The 23,849-nt window shown below is 37.2% G+C and overlaps 1 protein-coding gene across 1 annotated transcript in view; it reads left to right on the top strand.

Annotated features, from left to right (window-relative positions):
* Nucleotides 1-23,849, top strand: part of BABAM2 (BRISC and BRCA1 A complex member 2) — a 177,260-nt gene that overhangs the window by 18,939 nt on the left and 134,472 nt on the right. Inside the window, exons 3-4 of the mRNA XM_074579678.1 lie at nucleotides 3,493-3,569; nucleotides 15,221-15,315. Of these exons, the coding sequence (XP_074435779.1) occupies nucleotides 3,493-3,569; nucleotides 15,221-15,315 (172 nt within the window). The remainder of the gene's footprint in view (nucleotides 1-3,492; nucleotides 3,570-15,220; nucleotides 15,316-23,849) is intronic.

Below are 23,849 nucleotides of genomic sequence, written 5' to 3'. Positions count from 1 at the left end.
GATATTTTAGTAAGGAAACCACTGTGGGTGATCTTGTGGTATAGCATTAATCATCTTATGGAGACTAATTCATATCACTGCTCTGAGCATCAGAGCATTAATTCTTGCTTCCGTGGCTTTCCTATGTAAAATATTGACTGTTTAGATGAATATATGCAAACCAGTGTAATATTTTTCCATGAGTAAAGAAAGAGATAGCACATCCATTCATTCATCATGAGATGGAGTTGGCTTCTGAAATTAATTTTCAACACCACGTATTACTGTTCTGTCTGTCAATTCCCTGTGAAGATAGGACAACAAATAATCTTTAAAAGACCTTGTTACAAGTCATTCATTTTCAGTGTGACTTTTGTGTAGACCAAGTTAAGTAAAAGGATCAGCAAATGTAAAATCTTACATTTTGGAGAAGGTAGAGGCCAAGATTCTATGTTGGGTATATTTGAAATTATGAGAGGTTCTGTGAGTTAAGGAAATTCAAGCGGAGGAGGTGTCCGTAGCCAGGCCATTATCTGTGGCTTTCTGTTGAAATAAGGTCACATGTAGACTGCTAGATGTACCAAAGTTCTGATTTGCCTTAGGAGTTTTGTTCTTTTGCTGTTAATACTAAAAAGTAACTGCCTCCTTTCAAATGGACGTATGTAAGATTTTTGCTTGGTTGCTCAGCCTATCAGGGTTATTGAAGTCTCTTGTGCAGCCTAGCCAGAATAATTTGTCAAAAAAAAAAAAAGACTGTGAATACTGTCACTTTCCATCACTTTTACACCAGTAAAATTAAAACATCTCTAGGAGAGTATAATAATCTAGGAAAAGTACTTAGTATTGCTTTTAGGGGCATTTACCATTAAATCAGGCTTTTATTTTAATGTTAAAGAGTATTATGTTTTCCCTAAGTATTTCCAAATGGCCTGCTGTGCTAAAAGAAAAGACTGTAGGGTATTTGCAGCATCAGAATTTTTTTTGTCTATTGAAAAGCTAACAATAATGTTATTTTGATGGTATTTGAGAAATGTGCCTCAGACTGACCTGTGATACTTTGAAAGAAACTGCCATTAAATATTAACTGATGTTGCAGAGATATTTTAGAACTTGCAAAGATTTTTTTTTTTTGTGGTGGTGTTTGGGGTTTTTTTGGTATGCTTTCTAGAATTGGCCTTATATGTGATGTGTTAGAAATGGCTTGAAAGGAGCTAATAATACTTTATAGCTGTGAAATTCATCCACAGCCATTAAAACATCCTAACAATCGGCACTCCTGTTTTGTTGTTCTCAGCTAAAAAGCCGCATTTTTGAAAAAATTATTTTATCTTGTTTCTGTTGCACTGAGCTCCAAACTTCCATATTCTCAAACTGATTTTACTCCCAGCAAGGGTGGTCATGCTTACTGTTCTTGCTAAGCCCTATCTAGATGTAATTAAAAAAACAGGAGTACAGACCATTAAATTAAAACATTTTTCAGCTCTGGTCCTGTCGTCCAGCATGCTGTGTTTCCTTTCATGTTGGCATCATTGGCAGGTTTAATAAGCATCATCTCTTTTCCATCGTCAGTCTTTCAATGAAATGCAAAGTAGTGCTCTACCAGAAGAAAAGCCAGTCAGTGCGTTCTTCCTGGATGAAGCAAGACGTGAACTAATCTTTTTGGAAACTTGCTTTCCAGTAAGCTCTGCACACATCTGATAGTAGTTGTATCTAAATTAAGTTTCTGTAGATTGTTTTGCATTGCGCTCTCATAAAACATTGCAAAAACCTTTCTAAAGTGAAGATAGGACATGTGTTCCTTCCCTTTTGTTTGCAAGGACAGTTATCTAATTCTGTAATGATAGTGAAAAAACGTAGTGTATTCTTCTTGAATCAATGTAGGCTGTTAATTGCATCTGTATTAGATTGTAGGTACACACAAGAAGTTTGCTTACGTTTTCTAGCATTTTTGTGGAAACTTCATTTAAGTTAATTGATCTGTAGTTCTGTGGCTGCTTCTTTTTGATGAAGCTACATGTGGGCACAAATTTGATTAAATAGTGAATGTAGTTCAGTGAATAAAAACAATCTGAAGTTAGTGCATGTGGTTTCCTTAACTTGCAAGTCTAAAGGGAAAGAGACTGTAGAGCCAGCATCTGAGAGAAAAGGCTCTCTGAAGCATTTTGAGTATGTTAGTGAGAGTTAACGTTGCCCCATTTGCCCAGCTGCCTCTTCTGCGATAAGACAGAGCTGCAGGAGTTACCGTGTTGTTTCTGGTAAGGTAGGATCAGAATTTTTGTACTTTCTGGTCTACCCATCTTTTTGCTTTTGTCCGTGTGTGTGGCCCAGGAAGCATGTCCTTTGTTTCATTAAATTGTCTGTGGTTTGTAGCAAGAGCTGTACCAGTGATCTGATACATGAGCTTAGGCAAGTTATTTTATCTTTGTCTACCTTCTTTTCACTGTTTGTTTTGTCTAGAGTTGGGCAGTCTTTAGCTCTGAGCTCTAAGTGGCCTGCAACAAGCCTAACTCTTGTGCTGGGGCTATAAACAATTCTCAATGATATCAGGCTGTCAAGAAGACTTCTGAGTTGTCAGCATCCTTAGATATGGAAAGCAATGAACTGCAAAGGGCTTCCAGTATGTATGCTACTGGGACCTGTCAAATGCCCACGAGCCCACAGCGGTGAGAGCTCCAGGGACCGTTCCTGCCAGTGAAAGAATTTGTGTCACTGCTCCTCCTTTTGCATCGAAGATTTTCTGTTTCTTTGTTATGCAAAGATTTTGGTGCATGACTTAAAAGGTGTGAAAAAGCTGGTCGTCTCTGCTGTAGACACTAAGTGGTTTTTCAGTGGCTTTTGCACTCATAAAATGCTCGCTCATTACCGTGAGACCCAATTGCTGTTGCGATGTTCCAGATAAACAAGATATATGAAATAGTCACAGATCATGAACGTACACGCTTATTGACGTACGTGAACATCATAGCCTCAAATACCAGATTCTGAAACTTGCTCACCTGGAGGCTTTCTGTGAGACTTTTCCACAAGGGAAAAATTAAAGGTTAAAATAGGTGAAAATGACTGAATGTTGATGTACTAAGATTCATCCCAGCTATCTTCAGGGGAGAGATAAAGAGCAGGTAACCCTGTTACTGTGGCATAGGTAAAGAGTTGTCACTTGCAAAATGGTATAGAGTAGAGAATTTGATGGCTTTGACTGACTAATTGATGTTATTCTAATAACGCTCTGAAACCAGGGCATTTTGTCTGCCTATTTTCTGTGTTCAAATGGGAAAGAAGATAGTTGGCACGGGTCCTAAAGTTTCTTATGCTGTTGTGAGAACTGCTGATCAGAAGAGAATAGGTCTCCTGCATCTTTCCCACCTTTTCTTCTTTCTCAGACTTGTAAGGATGAGTATTTCTAGTATTCACAACATCTTTACTATGTCAGTCATTTGTACCCTGTAGAATAACGTTAGTGTCTGCTACCATCTGTAACTGCTTAGCACATTCTTCTCTCATCTTCATTTTTAGGTGTACATCCTTGACCCCTGGACCTAGCTGTGATCGGTTTAAGCTACATATTCCATATGCTGGAGAAACACTCAAATGTAAGTTGAAAATATTGTTATTGCATCTTGGCCTTTCTTTCAGTAACAGTGTTCTTAACTTCACGTTAAGTTTTCCAGTGTGTCAAACTAATTTTATGAGTTTTGAGATACCTGTGTTTGGTTTTTTTCTTAAAGCTTCAGCTCAAAGAACGTGCAGCTGTGACAATACCTAATTTTTAAGATAAGTTTACAGCTTTTCTTGACGCTACAAATTTGAAAACGAGTCCTAAAAGGCAAGAGTCACAAATCCCTCCAATATTTCTAATAAAATGACTAAGAGAATCTCATGACCATTTTTAGACTAATGATTTGTATTTGCTTTGTGTTCTTTTTTTCTCTTTTATGAAGAATTCTTTATTAAGCTCTGATAAAAGAAGTCAGTCTGTTATTTTTATTAGGTATCTCTAAACAGTAACTGGTGTAACTGACCAGATTAGAGAACTATGACTTTGGTTCTTCTGATCTAGTGGTGTGGTTAAGTCTGTCTTCCCTGTGGAGGATCTGTAGATAGCTGGCTTATTTGCCCACTCTTCAATTAGTCTGTGTTTTGGTTCAAAGGATTAGAATAAAATTTCCTTTTATATGTTTTTAGAAGTTAAAATATAGTTTTCTAAACACATGAATTGCTGATAGTCTGCGTATGAAAAATGGTAAGGCAGTGTTGTTTTTTTACCTCTTAACAACTGAAATATGAGAGAGGATGAAGAATTTCAGATAAAGTCAAATTTAAAGCTTGGCAAATTTAGGCTTAGGGCAGCACTAGTGAAATCACATCTGGAGTACTCTGTCCAGTTCTGGTCTCTTTAGTACCAGAAAGGCATGGACATATTGGAATGAGTCCAGCAGAAAACCACAAAGATGACTGAGGGACTGGAGTATCTGTTGTACAAGGAGAGGCCAAGAGAGCTGGTGCTTCTCAAGAAGAGATGGCTCAGGTCAAGTCTTATTGATGTGTGCAAATACCTGATGGGGGGAATGAAGAAGATGGAGCCAGCCTCTTCTCAGTGGTGGTCACTGACGGGAAATGGTCACAAATTGAAATACAGAAAATTCCATTTAAGTGTAATAAAAGAACAACTGGACATGACCCTTAGCAATCTGCTGTTGTTGACCCTGCTCTGAGCTGTGGGGTTGGACTAGGCAGTCTCCAGAGGTGCTGGCCAACCTCAGTTGTCCTGTGAGTCTGTGAAAATGTGCAATCTGGAGGAGCAAGTACTTGATGTGAACAGAAGCGTAAAACATGTAGAACACTTGCTGCTTTGATAATATCAATTTACACTGCATCATACACATGCTATAGCTCTCTGAGACATTTTAAATATTGAGAATGTTGTTGTATTCCTCCTGTAGTAGTTTTCCTTCTCATTATGTAGTGCACTGGAAGCCCTTCTCCTTTATGAACAGAAATCAACACGGTTAAACTTTGGATAATTAGAAGTACTTTAAAGCTTCCATCTGGCACTTAGAAGGAAAGTTGTCTTTCCCAGAAGGTGGTCTGGAAGTTTGCTCATGTGTTCGAGAGAGGAGCTAGGTTCATGTATTGGTCTACTATATCTATGTTATCTGTTGTAAAAGTACAAAATCATGGCTCAACAGGTTTACTAACTTTTCTTTTCCAAAAGATAAAAATGGAATGTTAAGTCCTAGCTAGAAATTGTTTTTAAGAAAAAAAGATGTGGCTCTGCATTTGTTCAGAATTTTCAGTAAGTAATGGCCGAGTTATATGAAGACAGCTACCCTACCAAGTAGAGTTTTTGTCCTTATTTAAACTTTTCTTAAAGAAAATGTGATATTGTGTAGCAGACTCAACCTGTTGAGTCTTGATGTGTCCTGCAATGTGTAGTAGGTTCTACTTGAGACTTGTTTGATGACTACGATCAAGATTCAGTGAAAAGAAGCTTCACTGGATGACATTGCTTTAGAGAATGGTGTCATATTTTCTATGGGACTGTAGTAACTCTCACTTATCATCATGTGGGACCCTGTTATTACATTCTGAGAGCTTTAAGTCTTTACTTGTTGTCAGGTAGAAGCTAGAATTGTTCCTGATTCATAAACGAAAATTAGTAGATTAAAATGGCCATACACGAGAACATAGGCATACATACTATGCTAATATACTAAATGACTGTAGTCCAGTTAAAGTACGTAGAAATATGATTATGGACTATGCATTAAATTTCAATATTGAAAAATCATCTCTTTCTTTTTTTCCCCCCCAGTTCTTATATTTTGAGTATCACATAAGCAATTAAACAAAACAACTGTAATGCTACTGTTGTTCTCCATCTTTGCAAAACCCAAACTATACATTTTAACCATGCTCTATATTTTAACGAGACCAACTGAAAGTGGTGTAAACAAGTGTATCTTTTCCAGAGGTACATAGTAATAGCAGTGAATTCAAGTAGTAGTAATCCTCTGCATTTCAGCAATACATGTTTGAAAATGCCGTACAACGTTCAGTCTCACATCATGTGGAATAAATAGTGAAGCGAGCAGATTCAAGAAAGCTTTGATAATTTTGTATTTAGATCTGTAATGATGGAAGGGGAAGACGGTAGTGGTGTGCAACCAGAGATTTGTAGTACTTTGTTGTAGGCTGTTGCTAGATACGTTATCTTTCAAGGGCAGAATATTTCTGCAAAGGAAAGTTGCGAAATCTGCCAGAATAAAAAGATTGGCTGAAAATGTTCAGGATCTCCAGTGTATGGTCTTCATTATGTGGTGCCCAACACAGGCTGAAGCGTGTAGTTCCTTTGTGGTTTGTGTTACATCCTCTTTGCAACAGATCAGATCTTTGTATCTCATCCATCATAACCGCTGCCACTGCACAAATACCCTAATATGAATCCTAGTGTGTAGAAAACTGTTGGTATGCTACTTTCGAGAAGTATAACTGCATAGTCACAGTCCTGTTTTCCAAAAGACCAGGAAGTTCACTGTTTTTTGAAAAAGGGGAAAGTGTACTTGCAGGCAAGGCAGTGGCTGACTACCTGTAGTGTAAAATAATTGTTTTGCTAGCTTTGGTAAGATCAGACATCCTGTGAGTTAAGAATGGCTTGTTGGTAATTTTAAGACATTTTCTTGAGATCCGGTTAGCTATTTAATTGTTGGTTTTTTTCAGATGTCACGTTCACCTTACTGTTGCATGTATTCTGAGCTGCTGAAATGTTATATTGAACAGTTACTCAGCTCTAGCCAAGAACCTTGGAGACCTTGGAGATATCCACAGTTTCATACTGGAGAAAATATTATGTCAGTGTTGGAGATTTGTTTGTCATACTACATACTAATCACACTTCAGAAATTTTTAAATGGTGCTTTCAGAGAGCTACTTTTACTTTATTTTCTCCTGTAAGGGAAACCATAAATTTTGTGTTTTCGTGGCCAGAATGGCTGGAAAACTTGAGCCTACTCTTGCTAGACTGTCAATTAAAATCTGAGACAGCTGTATCCTTTTTATTAGTTCATCCAGAACTCAATGCTGCTATGTTAAACTCAGTGCTTTTCTTTATATTTGGATTTTTCAAAGCTCTTAATAGAAGTTTTAACTCCAAGAAAACTGACTGTAATGTCCTGGAAGAGGTTGAATCTGTGTTTCCAAGGACAAAACTTATTCTAAGCATTCTGATGTGCAGAGCTGTACTTTATTGCTAACTAGACAGCCATATCTGCTGAGTAAAGTTTGTTATCCTTTCTGGGAGAAGTATTTCTGTATTTTGAGGTGAAGTATTTTGTAATTCTTGCAGACATACTGGTTTTCCTTGCTCAAACATCAAGGCAGATGTCATAGAAATTGTCAGGATAAGCAGAGTTATAAGCTGTAGTAGTCTTTATAGAATAATATTAATAAATAAAATACAACATTAAGAATCAATTCCTTGGTCACGGCAGTTTTGGTTCAGCAAACCCTGGAATCTCCTGGTTGTGGTTTTACATTTTCACTCGAGCTTTCACTGCTTCTTGCTACTAAGAAAGCCTGACTCTTACTGTTTTTTGCCTGTGCTCTTCATATTTTCTTTTTCAGGCACTGATGCCTCCCTCCCTCTCTGTCCTTGAGTGCTGTCATCTGGAATTTCACGGTGTTTAAACAATGTGTTGCCCTTGCGATGCTACTGTTCTCTGTAGCCTCTTGAACTCTAGTATTTTCATCTTCTGTCTGATTTTCACTGTTTTTATGTGAGTGGATTACAGCTCTGGGTTCGACTGCCACCACTTTGGTTTCCTTGATCCCGAAGGTTTCTTTTGTCTTGTTTGAAGCTTAGTTTTTCTTTTTTTTTTTTGCTTCTGATTTCTGTTTCCTAGTTTCTTACTCATTTTAGTTATAGGCCTTAGAGGGGGGAAATCACAGTTTTGCTGCCTAACTAGTCTAAGAATATTGCCCATAATATACATACAGAATTTCATCTGCTTTTATCCCTGTGATGGAGCTCTTTCAGTAAGTTCATCTAGTCTCCCTGTGGCTTTCTACTTTAAGGAAGTAATTAGAAACAAACAAAATGATAAATACGGAGAAGAGCCTGACCTCCTTGTTGCCCTTTTAAAAGCTGCTTTGCAAATTTGTTTGCTAAACACTTGTTTATTGTGCCAATAAACAATTCTAAAAATAATTTTACAAGTTATTGTAATATTTAAGATTCTCATAACTAGGTTGCTGCAATGTGCGTGTCAGTCTTCTATGTTCCATTAGGTTGTCTTATGCCGCTTGTGGTTTAGTTGAGGCTCTTACAGGAAGGACTTTTTGGTTGCTCTAATTCAGATTATACTTAGGTGGTATCATTACCTGGCTGGTAAGTGTCTTTTTGCTGGCTTATGCAAAGTACCAAAGATTTTTCTGGGCAATATGTTTTCTGAAGTTTTGCTGAGTCTTGCTTTACGTGTCAGGAGTAATGAATCTTCTTCCTTTGGTAACCTGTTTGTTTTCTAATGAACGTGCCTAATGGGAAACGTCAAGAGAGAGTCTAATCTTATTATATTTATTTCTTCTTAGAATACAAAGTTGACAATATTTTTCCCCTTTAAAGTAATCACTTTCCTCTCACTTGGGTTGTTTGGGTTTTTTTGACACTTTTCCTTATGTTCTGGACTTCCCTTGAGCAAGTAAATGACAGAAGTTTTTGCAGGTATAAATCTTAAATATATTTCTGCATTAAGAGTAGTGACCTAAGAGTAGTATCTATGTACAATTGTGGACTTACAGAGTTTTAAAGGATTTTAGGTTACGCCTCCACATTGGTGTTACTGAAGCGCCTTCCTACTTTGTTCTTTCCTCCTTTCTTGTCCTTTTTGGGCTGCAGTTACTGTTGATAGTTTACAGTCCATTTGCTTGAATGTATTTGTCCTTCGCTTTAGCCTTTCCTTTTCTTACCTACCCAGTGTCTCTGTTAGAACCTCTCTAGCATTGCCTGTCTTTAATTTCAACCAATATGTTATCCTCTTTTGTATTATCTGTTGTTCTCATCTTTGTGCTCTTCAATTCTAGTACTAAAATTTCTGAGAAAGCAGTTGCCTGGCTACAGAAGTGCAAGTAACTAAGATTGTCCCACTGCCTTCTTGTTCAGCTTGGGATCAAGCTCATTTATGTTTACTCCATTTTTGCAGATTTGCCCACTTGACAACACAACATAATTTCTCTTTCTGTATGCAGTCTTACACCTCTTTTTTTTTCTTTTTTTTTTTTCCTTTTTGTCCTACAGCAGCATTTGTCAGTTGAGGTTAAAGGAAGATAAACCCACACCTGCAGCCCTCTGCCCAAGAACAAAATAACCATCCTGCAAATCCTTCCTGTGTCTTTTTTCTTTTATTGCTAAAGTGGGAGTTGATTCACTTGCCTAACTATAGGTGTCTAACTCTGTTTGAGGTTCCCTAGGGTATCTTGCTCGGCCTTTTCAGCTGCTGACCCAAAGGGCACTGGTCTCTCTGAAAAAACTTGTCATAACTGCCATAAACGTGCCCTGAGGCATCTCAAATGACACTAAACAACTTCGTTGAACTGAACGAGGCTCGTGGAGACTGGTTCCTTTGCAGTTTTGCATTTAATGGAGTAACTGGGATTTCTTCTTTAAATCCTTTCATACTGCCGACTACACTGACTTAGCATCCTGGTTGCAGATTGTAGTGAATAACTGATTATTTTTATACCTGTAAAGACAATTAACAGTGGCTGGTTTAGGTAAGAGTTTGTTTATAGAGGGGACTGATCAGTGTTTTTTCTCTACAGTTTATGTGGCTATTAGAAGAGACAGGTAAGCATTCTGAATAGATGAGTAATGTAATTCTACTTACTGTCTTTTTCTTTTTAATATTCAACGAGAGCAGTTTCTTTATTTTCCCGAAACTGATTCTGTACAAAGGATTGGTCACTTGCTTCAGCACTGCTCCCTATTATCGATGAATGCATTTCATGATCAAGTTGCATTTGTATTATTTGTTTGTTTCTTAAAAGTCAACTGGGTTGATCTCTTTCATATGATGAATTCCATTCAGATTGGTCTTGTTCCAGGCTACGGTGGATACACGTGTTTATTCTACATACTTAGTGCTGACATAAAATTCTTGGAGTCAGAAAAAGGTGAAGAATATATATATCCTTTCAAAAATAGAGTTTAGGATGTTAACTGATATGTTGCTTCCTAATTATGCCATCTTTAGATAATCAGGGATTTTAATACTGTGTCACTCTTAGTATAATATCTTTAAGTACTACCAAATTTACAATAGGATTAAAAAAAAGGTTATCAGGAGACGAAAAACTGTATATAGGATAGGCCAGTAGAAAGCAACTGTAAGGATATAAGAAATTTCTCAGTTTCAGAGTTACACCCATCTTGCTTGTAGTCAGTCCTTACCGCTTTGTTAGACTTTGTTATGCATTTTGATAGATGAGAAAAGAACAGCATCTGTATGTGTTAAAAGAAATGATAGATTTAAGTATTAATATTTCTATCTTTTTTTGTCTATTGGGAGCATATTAGCTTTTCTTTTGAAATCCTGTAAAGTAAAATATTTCAAAATTTAATGCTCTTTGCCCAAGGAAAGAAAAGGAAGAGTAAGTAATATTTTGGATAATGAAAAGCAAAAAATGTATAATATATCCTTTTTCTTCTCAATTTATCTTTCACTCCATAGCTTTAACTTTATTGAAGTAATTTTAAATTCTCTAGTAGTATTTAATTGGAAATGTAATTCCACTGAAGTATTATTGGCTAGTATATCTACCGAAACGAGATAAAAGTGGTCTGAGTGGGAAGGTTTTGCTTCCCTTGTTCTTACATTGGAATGGTCATGGTCAATAGCGCTGTGGCAGGCCACACAGTTTGCATTCTGCCCAGGCAATAAGAGCAAACAGAGTTCAAACATGAGGAACTACAAACTTGCGCTGTATGTGCAAGGAAGACAGTATTTGATTTAGGCGAGAAGGGGAGACAATGCAGGACTATATTGATTTTTTTGGTGGTTTTGCTTTCAAAATTGAAATGGTAACCATTCTCAAAGTCTAAGCACAATAGTTTTGCAAATGGCTTTATTGGTTGAAAAATTTTATGTTTTTACCCCAGCACAATTATATTTGAAGAGGGTAAGCCACAGGTAATAGCATATAAAAATAAAGTAGTTGTTAAAAAAATGAATATTTCTACTAGGTCAGGACAAACTGGTAGCTTGTGATTCAAAATATTTAGCACCTTGTGTTTTGTAATCTCACTGCAGAGACTAATGGTAATATTTATGTGAAGTAAAACCAGATTTGCTGTTGTGTTGGCCGTTATGACTGTTTAAATACCTTTTATTTGAGTGTAAAGAAGCATTTTTCATTTATGCGTCATAGCCCTGCCACGCAAACTGTTAACTGTAGTTTTAATTTCTCTGGTTTGTAGTATTTAATAAAAACAAAGCGCAGATTTATGATTGATTCCGTCAATCTTTAGTCTGATTTGTAGTGGCATATTATTGTTGAGAATGAAAAATGAATAGGGCAAACTCATTCCTTGGTACCTAAGCTTTCTAGTGTCAAAGATATTACTTTTTCTGTCCTAGTATGGTAAATTAGGCAAGGCATAAAAATATCAATATGGAAGGGGAGAGGATGGAGCAGAAAAATTACAGAGGCCAGGGTGAATGTCTAATATGGTTCAAAAATGGTTCTTTTTTCTTTCCTTTTAGGAACTAGTTGAATGTCTTTGGATTCATGGCAAAAGTGAGACTTACTAGAATAAGATTTGACTGAGGGGATGCTTTTTTCCCTTTTTAAATGTGTAAAAAAAAAAAATTGTTCTAAGGTCGGATCTTACAATCTTCAATGGCAAGATGCTGTATTTAACTGATGGACTGAAAGCCACTGATGGTAGAGAAGCACTGCTCTTTTCGAACTCTTTACATTGAAGTGAAAACACGACTTTGTTCTGAACTTTTATTTCTTTATTGTTACCCAGCATGTGTGACATTTGATTGTATCAGAAGAAATTAGGGTTCCCATTTGCATAAAAAACCCTATGGTATTGAGGGAAAGAGAGTGTTAATGATTTATTAAATTATATGTTTCTGGTTTAGTTAGAAAATAAGGACAACAGCATGGGTTTTTTAGGTTCCATGGGAGTATAAAATGTTTTGCGTATGGTCTCGGCACTAGTGTTTTGTGATTGTATGATTAACAGGCACTGAAATAATAGTTTTATTTATTCTAAAGTGTAGAGAACCCTTCAGCCATACTGTATATAGCCTTTTGGAAAATGACTATACTATAGAAAAAATAATCTTGCAATACACAATGGCTTTAGTGGTGATACATTGCGTCTCAAAATGACTTTTACTAAAGGGACCAGGGAATTTGGATTTGAGGCATGTTTACCTTGGTCAAGTAGAAGCAATTATAAGTAATAGTAACAGAAAATCAAATATCACAATGTTACTTTCTACACTGGATTTTGTCCCTTGTATTGTATAGTTCTATGATATCAGTAGGATGTGAAAACTTTTAAAACCAAAATATCTACACAGCTGGTCACTCACTATGGATAAGGAATGATATACGCCAGTAACACTGAGTGGAAGAAGGGGTGCAATAGAAGGTAGTGAAGAGCTGTGAGCATGTGTGAGAGGTAATAGTTGGCCAGCTGCCACTGTGATGTGCCTGACCTCAGTGTGGCCACACATGACACTTGAGTGGTCAAAGAGGGTATTGTCCCCAGCTGTTGGCCCTGTCCCATAGCAGGAATCACTGCATGGGATATGCACGTGTCCCCAACCCCAAATTGTAAAAGTTTAACACCTGTCATGTTAAACTAATAATCCCAAGTTTAATTTACTGTCATACTTGAGCAGTGCATATGATAATGTTCTGGGAGCTGCTGTGAGTTCACTTCGTGTTGCTGTAGAACTGAAAACACTGAGGGAAAAAAAGAGTTTGTAGGTGCTCGAACCTTCACGTTATGTCTACTGTCATAGCTTGCCTGAGACTCTAAGCAGAGTCTTGGAGCCACCTCATGATGTAAGGTTCTGTAATAGGTTTTCACTAATCAAATATGGAGGTATAACACAAAAATATGCAGTTATTTTGATCCTTCTTTTATTCTAAGTGGCCTCTTGTAGTATTTATGTAGTTGGAGTGCAGCTCCTAGTGAGCTGAGTTGTAGCTATGTGTACTCTGTTTCGTCAGCTCTGTTAAAGCAGGAATGCAGAGAATGAAAAGCATGCAACTAGCAACTGCAATATGAAAAGTGTATGTTAAATGACCTACTTAACATCATACAAGAATATGACAAAAACGCAGATACGATTCTTTCCTTCGGAGTAGCATTGTGCTGCATAAGTCATAGGCCAAGCTTTTACATTGTGCTGTGTTCTGAGTTATTCATAACATGCCTCTTTATCTATGAAGCAAGGCTCAGTCAAAGAATGTATTTTAAGATGCTATCTTCAACACAAAACCTCAGGAGTTGCCTTCTCTGTACGTAGAAATTGGTGAGGTTGGTGTAAGGAGTCATACATGAAAAAAGGGTTGAGTTATAGTGACATAGGACTATACAATCTAGTAAACATCAACTTTTATGAATTCTTCATTGCTTTGTTACAGTTTAAACAGTCTAGTAATTATTTTCTCTTAATACACGTGCGTTTCCTGTTGCAATTTCATGCAGTTTCCTCTAGGATAGTGCCCATTTTGTTGTTCTTTTAAATGAAGTAAAAGATTTTATGTTGACTGTGTTGGGTATTTTAACTGGCAGACCTCTTCTTTTTCCTGCACACCATACTTAACACGTGCTCCTGACATTTGTGAAAGGAAGGCAGGAGTGCAGACAGGACAAACCCACAGTTTGCTCCACTGAGTCGCATGATCAGGGAGTTCATGATTTGGAGCGATACTGTAGGGCATACCTACCCTGGACTGGCCATTGGTTTCCTGGCCATGAGCCCTTATTGTCTGCAAACTAATCTTTACAGCATCCTTGCTTCCAGCTAGAGCAAAGATAAGTTTCTAGAATATTAGCAATTAAAACTGTCATGTTGAATGTCTTGAGATGGTGACATCGCTGAGCCAGCATTGTGGCTTTGTAAGATTTGTTCATCTAGTGCTTTTCTCCACTTTTGAATTCAAAATTTTTGAAGAAATGAAAAGTGATTTAACTTTCTCTGAACAGAATTGTTAAGAAGGCTGACCACACTGTTTTTACTGTTCTCTGTAGATTTCAAACAAGTGGTAACACATAGTAGGTATTAACTTCTTTCTTCTAGTGCCTGCTACTTCACAAATCTGCTTTTTTGCAAAAACTTGTAGTTATTCTTTCATATCTTCAGAAAAAGGAAAGAATGATTGGGAGGTAGAGAAGTAATGCTAGATACTTTTTTTTTTTTTTCCCCCTTGAATGGTGGGTGGATTTTTTAAGAGCTCACATGCAGATGACCGCCTCTTGACCTATGTGAACTCTGAAGTATGTTTACTAGTGAAATAATACAACCCAAGTTTCTTTGAACTATGACATTGGTAATTAATTGTGTATCTTGTGACACTGGCAAGATAAGAACTCAGTGCCAAGCTGTGATGAAGTTTTATATTTTTAGTTAATTTTAGTCTCTCCATTTAAATGTGTAATACCGCATTTCTCTTGGCCAGAATTTGGGTATTTGGAATGGTTCCTATTGAACTGTGTATTCTCCCTTCTAAAAGTTGGGGGTGGCAAGGAGAAGAGGGAGTAAGTGCTACTAAGTTTTAAAAGCTTCACTATTTTGAAAATCCTGATCTTAGTAGTTTGCATTTGACTTTAACTTAATATGCAAAACACAGCAGTCTAAATGTGGTACTTTTTTTTTTTTTTAAAAATAAGTTCACTTTTCTAACTTGGTGTTTTGAGGCAACCCTCAGTAGTGTTTCAATTGCCATTTGAGATATGGAGCAATAATGTATTTCATGCTTCATTGCTTGCAGAGGAGGAAGAAGCTGTGCCTCAGGAATTTGACTTCATCCCCCAAAACATCTGATGCTTATGTTGCATGTGAATTTTTGTAAAAATTATAGAGATATATACATGGAATATATTTAATGTAGCTACCAAATTTTATATTAAAAATATGTATCATACGTATAATATTTTATTTATTTATTTATAAGCACATGCATAAAAGCACAAATAATATTTTCATTTATTACTTTTCAGGGGATATAATTTTCAATGCTCACTATCCTGACCTGCCGCCAGATTTTATCTTTGGAGAGGATGCTGAATTTTTGCCAGATCCTTCTGCCTTGCATGTAAGTACTTCGCTGTTTGAAAACCTTATACCATGCAAAGAGACTTGGCTTTTTTAGAACTGCTTCAGCAGTAGGAATTTGCTAACCATGCAGAATAAAAAAAAAAAAAAGCCACCTTTTACCTCACTGTTATATGAGCATAAACACTTTGTCTTCTAATATGATTTAATGTTGAATCCATAGATGTGGGTTTTTAAAAAATATTTTAATCAAGACAACATGACATTTACAATAACTATTCAGAGTATCTTTAAAAAGATGCCAATTTAATATCTGACCGTCTTAAAACATCTGTCTTGGCAAAAAGGATTGATCAATTGTGTCTTTAAAAAGAATTGAGTTCTAGAAAAAGTAGCATAATTTTGTGTAGTGATGTAGATTTTTTTGTTTTCCCAAGAGGAAGGATAGAACCAGGTTGTATGATGTTGGAACCACTGCGTCAAAAAATCTATCTACTCATATGTGTTAGTGACACATAAAGACAAATGCCTTTTTAAAAGGTGTAAAGGTCAAAAATTAACTTCATGATAAAATATTTTTACGCAGTCTTATTATTAGGGAAGAACAAACACCACAACCTGAAAGCAAGCTTTTTGTTCACTATTCAAAATTCGCCTCAAGCCTTGTTTGAAGAAGGTAACAGTGGTTATGCTTTTAAAATACTTCTCCCTCTCAGAAGTTAGTAGTATTTAGTAAAGCCATATTAAGGTATTATGAAACTCAGAGTGTTTTTCTCTTTTACTCTCCCCTTTTCTTTGGGCTCCATTCTTCTGCCTTTGCAGACCTGCAGTGTTGTTTCTGGGTTGACAGTATTGTTTGTCAATAGAATTTTGATATATTTTTTCCAGTAAGTGTGCAGTGCCTGTGGTTATGGTGCAGAATTTAGTGGCTGTGTCTGAAAAGTAGGCCTCTGCCAGAGCGCTCTGCTGTAATTCCTGCTTGGTCACCCACACAGTAGGTCATGATCTCATTTCTTTTTTTTTTTTTTTTGTCAAAATGTACAGCTTTTATTAGAAAGCTGACCCAAAAAGAAATTGACACTTTAAATATACTTTATTTTATAGACTACCTGTAAGAGTATATGGGAATGACTGGCAAAAACAGGCACCTGGGAAATGTCTTTTAACTGAACCTTTTCCTGGTGTAGAGCCTTGCTAGGGGAGAGGCTCTTTGCATAGTCCTCTCCTGCAGCCTCTCTTGTGCTTTATCAGCACGTCTCCGGTGCAGCTGGGTGATTTCATCAGGTATGGGAGCTCCCCAAAGCAAGTCAGAAGCTGTCAAACTGTGCTGTTCAATTTTGGGGTACAGGTGTCATGGGGGAAGAATGTGCGGCAACAGCCACAGAATTTAACATGCCCTTCACAAGTGGTGTGACAGATGTGTTGTTTTTCAGTTTTAATTTTATTCACCTTTTTATTCACGTTTTATTCGTGTTATTAATTTTGTTTGTGTGAGAAACGACACAATCTTAAAATAATGGGTTTTAATAATTATTTTTAGCATACCTAATAGAATTTTAAAAAGGTGAATGTCTTATTCCTTTTCTTCCTCCAGTCACTTTCCTGTTAAGCTCATAAACTCCTTTGGATAGGAGTCACGGTGCTGCTGAGTAGCTATATTGTTAGGCTCCTTTATAGAAAAGGTTTTACTTCATATGACAGTTGTAGAACTGTTTCCACAATCTCTTGTTTACCAGTTCTCCTATTTTTCCCCTCTTTCTGTTTTGTTGTTTCACAATCTTACAACCTCCTGAGAAGTATTCACACTAGCAGCCACTTTCTACAGTTGATGTTAAAGGAAGAGGAACACTTTTTAATGTGCTGGAAAGCTGAAATTAATAACAAATAGCAAATGAAATCTTAACGATAATTTGGGGTATTTTGCAGAAATGCTGTTCAGATGGAGTTTGATATGGTGCCATACTTCTCATGTGAAAAGAAGTCACTAGCACTAGTGATCCACAAGGGAATCTGCACAGATAAAAACATCCTTAGTTTTCTTTCTTTCTTACATTGTTCATTAATGATAAATCTTTTAGGAGCATTGCTTTTCTTCTGCCTAAGCGCAAAACAAACTTCGTGTCCTCTTCGTTGGAAAGCTGCTTGAAGGAGCCATTTGCTCCTTGGTGCATAATGAGATATTAACCAGCCTATTTTAAAATTAATTGAAAACAAACCAAAAGAGAAATTTTGGAAGCCAAGAGCGTTCCTTTGGTCATTATGCCTTGCTATAGCATTAACTATGTAAATGTAACCTTTTTTGATAAGGTCCTTGGTCATTTTCCTGCAGTCCATCCTGATGTTATCAGAGCGTGTTATCTCCACCTGGCAGCTATGGTCTACATAGTGTATTTTTGCTTTTGCATTCGCCTTTTAGTGTTCAACATAGGTTGCAGCATGTTACATTATCAATAACTTGCTTATTATGCTAAGCATTTGAATAACTCCCTTTTTCCACAGATCTCAGAGCTGTTTACTGAAGATAATTTTAATTGAATTCTAAGATATTAGCGGAATTTTTTAATGTGTTAACATATCTTTCTACTGACTATAAGTAAAAATAGATTAGCATGTTGAGTGTAATTTAATGCTCTTAATCTTGAGCAATCTTCAAATAGTTTTGATGCAACAGTTCCTGGCAATCAAAACAGAATCTTCATGCACAAAAGGATGTAGATGGTATTAAATGAGGAGCACAGTCTCTTGAGTAAGTAATGTGTGCCTCCAGATCTGTGGGAATTCTGACATTGAGCCTTCCTGCGCTGCTCTCATCTGCCTGAATGTCTTGTTTTCCAAGCAGAAGTCATCACATGCTGTTACATGGCTTGAGTCAAGCATTATGCTTAGCTTGAAATGAGAACCAGGTACTCCAGATTCTTCAAGCTTGTGTGGCTTTAATAGAGGCTGTCAGTAGACCTCCCTGAAGACATTTGAATGGCTGTGCTGCAGATTGCTTCAGTCACTTCTTCAGTTTCCATGGCCGTGGGCAGACCTTCCAGTTAGATTTTCATCTAAGCGCAGTAACAGGTATTCGGTTAAGCAGCTGTTAGCCAGACAGCTAAAACCAGATTCCAGAAATACTGCACGTTAAAAAGTAGATGCTGTAGTTGAAGACTTCATGCTATCTTTTTTTTTTTCAAAGAATTCCTAAATGGTTGAGCCTGCGTTTCAGCAGTGGGGTGAGAGGTTGAGCACGCTTATTATTATAAGCAGAGCTCATGAACTGTTATGTTAAACTGGTATTGCAATTGCAGAAACAAGTCGAAAATGCTTGTTGAAACTCAGCATTGCTTCTATGTCTTGGACAAATATTAAAGTCACCACGGTTTGAAATTCAGGTTGAGTCTCAAGTTCAGCACTGCAAAATCTGCTTCGTTATATGCCTTATCAGAAGTAATTACTCTGCTGGTTGTAGGGTCTGGTTGTGTGTATTCTGATCTTCTAGAATGATGTAGAGATTGAGGAGCAACACAACAGAGGGGCAACTCTTATTTTGCTTTGTCATCAAGTTTTAATTGCAGTCGGGGCTAAATTCTGTAGGTTGGTGAATGCTGTTCATGCTCAAAGCATTATTAGAAATAAACGTATTTATTTTTTATTTTCATTAAAAATGTCCTCACCTATTGTATGCATTTGATACTTCGTGTGTAGTATGCACAAATAAAATCAGCTTCTCAGAATGTAAATAGAAAAGTTCTTCCCTGCTCTAGTGTTTATTCATTTTGGATGACAAGTATTAGAAATGTATTTTAAAAACAACCTATGATTCACTCCGTTCTGATTAAAAATTCAGTTGGCACAAAACAAGATTAGTGATTGTGTACGGATGAGATTAATTTGGAGCTCATTACAATGACGCCAGTTTGAGTAACAAGAATTGTTTGTTATGTTAGCCTAGTGGATTGTTAATGTGAGCCAGTTAATAACTGAAGTGCTTATGCAAAACGTTAACCCCATTTTTCCAATGATTTTGAAGTATATTCTGTTTGGCAAAGAGCAGACAATAGCAGTATATGCAAGCTAACTGTCAATTTAAGGATTTGAGTTTTTTAGCATCCTACTTCAGGTCTCCAGATAGTCTCCCCAGAATTATTCTGCCCACCCGTTGCTATCGAAAAGGCTCCATTAGCCTTAGTGGGGATGGAGGCAAGAGGACAGTAGCATTTCCTGAAACCCAGTAAGTGTTGAATGTGTCCTTGTGGGCTGGTATATATGGGAATACTCAGTGCTGCAGTCGTGTGGGAGGAGGGTATTACCATCACAGAACTTTGGATAATGGGCCACTGCAGTTCTCATGCCAGTGTATAGGGTTGGGAAGATTGTTTCCCCCTGTCTAATTGTTAATACTGAGTACTGAGTTAATACTGAGTACTCTAATTGTGGAGTTGATTCAGCTAGTTGTGCTGTTCAAGTGTATTGGCTGTCATGCTCTATATCTTGTGTAAAGCAATGTTTTATTATTCTTGTATTTGTAGTTATTAGACTCCATATTTATCATTTGGCTATATGATGACTGTCAGGAAGGCTGTATTGTTTTCTGTGGCTGTGTTCAAAATCTTAAACATTATTATCGTTGACATGTTGAGTTAGCTTTTAATGGGTAGTGAAGAGATCCTTTAAATACCCCCCTCTCCCGTAATTGTTCTTCATTTACTATCAGGTCCATGAGACAGATGTTTAACAGCATCAATTGTTCCTATGCTCAGAGTAGCTACAAAAAGCCGAAACACCCTTTATGTTAGCTAATGCCATCTTAACTATTTTGTTCTTAAAAAATATGGCTGTTGTGTTGTTGGCAAAGATGCAGATGTTATGTGTTCTAGTATGAAAGCCCCTACATAAGGGCAATGAACATGATGGTTTTCAGAGTATGACTTTAAAGTCGTAGCAGTGGGTTCTCTTTGTCTGGGAAATGTGTGTGTAAGTTCGAATTATTTTAGCATTGCTGTCTCTTCAGCTTGCTCTATTTGGGATGGCAGTAGAAGACTTCATTCTTGGACCCCTAACGTACCAGTCTTGTACTGAAAGCCTTAAATTACTTTGGTTTCAATTGAACTTGGGGAATTTAAGTGAAATAGAATGCAGGATCCTGCATTTTATTAGAATTTTTTTCTTATTTTGAACATCTTTATATTCACATTTTTTGTGTTCACTTTTCAGTTATGTCTTGACTTTATACGTCAAGATGTCTTTTGATTATTTATAATCCAGTGCTACTTAGTGTTTAATTGTCTAAAACAAACATGAATTCTGAAAACTTTTTATTCCTGTCCTTCTATATTGATCCTACCCATTTGTATATATGGAGGATGTGTATATGTGTTGCATATATATACACATATGTATGATAACCTGTATATACGTTTAGGTTCTTTATATGCATATGGTTACTGAGGCCTTGCTGAGGTTTATCTGGTATGGATAGGAAGTGGTGACAAAGTCACATTTTATATCATCAGAAGAATTACTTTAATTCAGGAGCTTTCCCAGCAGAAGGACCTTTTGGCTGGTATTGTTGGCATTTATGGTATACATTTTGTCCATGTTTTCAAACGGTAGAGCTATGGCAGTACAACGTTCCTCTTTAAGCCAGACCTCAAAGAATCTAATTTTGGATGTATTTTGGTCTGGTTTTGGTGTCTGAGCTCCACACTGAGTTTCCCCAGTGAATCCTCATTTGTTTTCTTGACCTAGCTAGCAAGGGGTGTCAGAAACCAGGCACAGGTTTTCTGCCTTTTATTTTTGCTGTGCTTGCACTGGGTTTAAAATGAGAAATCCCAAAAAGAGGATTCTGGCTGGGAATTCTCTCCTGGGGGAGCCTGGCCAGCTTGACTACAGCCCGTGTGAGGCCAGCATTTAGGAGGTCCTTCTGAGAAGTCATACAGTGCCGAGAGCGAGTTTTTGTCTGTGTGGCTGGGTGGTTAAGATGGTGGCTATACAAACAGTTCAGCAGAAAGAATTCAAGAGAGAGGACAGAAAACAAGTGTTTCCTATCATCTTTCCATCTCCTCTTCCTTCAGGGCCTTTCTACATTGGGAAATTACTTTTTCTCCTTGATTTCGTCTTCTAGCCTTTCCCTTTTATTTGTCCTCTTTGTCTAGAATTAATATTTATAGGTCTGAGAGCGAGTTAGCTACTTGTATTATTTTGTCATTTTCTGTTCCTGTAAAATCATTGTATATATTTACCTCTCTTTCTTTTTCTAAAATTTCAACATTTCCTAGCACAGTTTACAAAACTTGGCTTCCTATCTCAAAGTGTAAGCAGAGAGAATATGCTGAGGTCAGAAGTTCTGCTTTAGTTAATCACAACATTTTGGCTGGACTTTTTGCCTACCAAATCCAGAAATTGAAAAAATTTCTACAGTTTGAAACTATTTGTTTAGTTTTGAGGGAAGAAGATATCCACTAAGCCAGACAGTTTTGTCTTTCTTACTTAAATCTTGCTAATGTAGAATGCAGAATTAATTCCATTAGTTCTCTGGAGGGCTTGGGGGGAAATACTTCCTTTTGGTTTTTGGCACAAGCTTCTCTGATAATGTAATTTCTCCCTAGAATATGGAAAATCTAGAATATTACCTCTTAAAATATAGTATTTCAGTCCAGGAAGTACTAGTTTTAGAAGAACATTAGGAATGTGCATGGATCATTTGACTGAAGGATGGCAAAGTGGAAGAAAATGTTTTTCTGCCATACTAACTAATGTGCATGTGATGGCAGACTTAATCATTGTGCACTAGCAAAATAGGGGGAAAGATATTTCATGGCTTTCCATTCATATTTTGTGTATTTCATGTATTAAATTATTTCATGTATTAAAAAATATAATAATTATTTTCAGTTGTCACCTGAGTTTGACCAACTTTTTCATAGTTATACAGTTAGATGGGCCAGAAGGTTGGACCAGAATATGTAAAGGCTGTTTAGGCTTATGTTTCTTTCAAGATACGTCTGTTTAGCTTATACACGAGCCCAGAGCACTAGCCTTCTGAGTTTCTGGATCTTCTCTTGAATTCATGTTGAATTAATCTGATTTCTCAATGAATTCACTCATTTCTTAGGTGGACAGCAGTTGCTTCTGGGCTTAAGAGTGCTATCTCTCTACTAGAACCAAACTGCATGTCTGGATGACTATTCTTTCTTATGCTCCTCTAGTATAAAATTGAGAGGCATATCCTGAAGTTCTGGTAAGTGGAGAAGGAGCACTTATATAGCTAGGTAATACCTCACCGCAGTATGAACACTAGCAAAATCATCGCTTGTCTCTTAATGACCAGAGTCTTTGCGTGGCAGGAGGGATTGCGGGCTCACCTTTGCAGCCTCACTCTTCCCTGACCCTGTGGTCTCTGGAGACTGGAAAGGTTAGAGGTGGCACAAGCTGGCATCCTGTCTTGGGTGTGAAAAATAGCTGAGCAAGCTGTCAGTGAGTCAGTACCCAAACTAAAGCTTAGGCTGTGCCTAAACCTATACTCTATATATAGTCAAAGTTCTGTTAGGTAGCTTTGCCAATATACTTTCTTTTTATGCTGTTCAGCAAGGGACCCTTGCATGACTGAAATCTAAATGCATTTCAGGCTTAGTTGTTTTGGTTTTTAAACGCCTTTATTTAATTTTATGGGTTTTTTAAATTTACTTATGGAGTTAGATAGTCTCTATTTCCATCTTCCTGATGTTCCTTCCCGTTCTCCAGGATGTTTGCCTGAGTTTATGTGCAAACTCCTTAACTTTAATAGTGCTAGGCAATTGATCTCGTTATGACAGTCACCCCAAATGTTTCAATATTTCCTTTGGAAGCCCATTTCAACATCTCATGGTCCTCCAATCCACTTATGTAGGCTCTGAGAATATCCCATCAGAGATACAGTCAGTCTATATTAGTACCCTGTACTAATATATCTTGCCTTAAGCATAAGTAAAGTCTACCACCATGAACAAGAGAAAAAAAAAAAAAAAAATCTAGGTTGTGAACTGTGTGTGTTTGTTAGATAACAAACTGGGAGGGTGGGGATCGGAGAGGGGGAAGGCCTTTGGATATTCTTCAGGGCATAGTTGGAGCCACTGAATCTGCGATTATTCTTGTAGGCAATGACTCTGGGTCTGTGACGTGCTCCCTCCCAACATTACTTGTTCACGTTCCTGAATGTTTTCAGAAGCTGCTCCTTTGCCTCATCTTTTCTGTCAGTTTTCAGAGACTTTCACCACTTTCAGAGACTTTTCACTATGTCTCCTTTAAGGAGCTACACCTGGCAACTCTTCCACTACCTGTTTCAAAGACATGTGCATCTAGTGCTATCCCCTCTATCATCAGGGTGTATTACTGTTATTCCTTCTCTGTAGGAACTCTTAGAAGGATTTCTAGACTTTGTGAGAAGGATAGTTTTAGAAAGCGCTTGGAGGAAACTGGAACTTACTCAGATTTTCTCAGTATACTACGCTGCTCTTAACACTGTGAATGCCCCTCTGTGCCAGCAGTGCTTTCTTGTGGCCAGATTGATCTAGTAATGCCCTGGTCTCCTTCACCGTCTCTTCCCAGTAT

This window comes from Larus michahellis, chromosome 3 (assembly GCF_964199755.1).
Source record: "Larus michahellis chromosome 3, bLarMic1.1, whole genome shotgun sequence".
Taxonomy (NCBI): domain Eukaryota; kingdom Metazoa; phylum Chordata; class Aves; order Charadriiformes; family Laridae; genus Larus; species Larus michahellis.
This window is presented reverse-complemented; position numbering and strand designations above follow the sequence as displayed.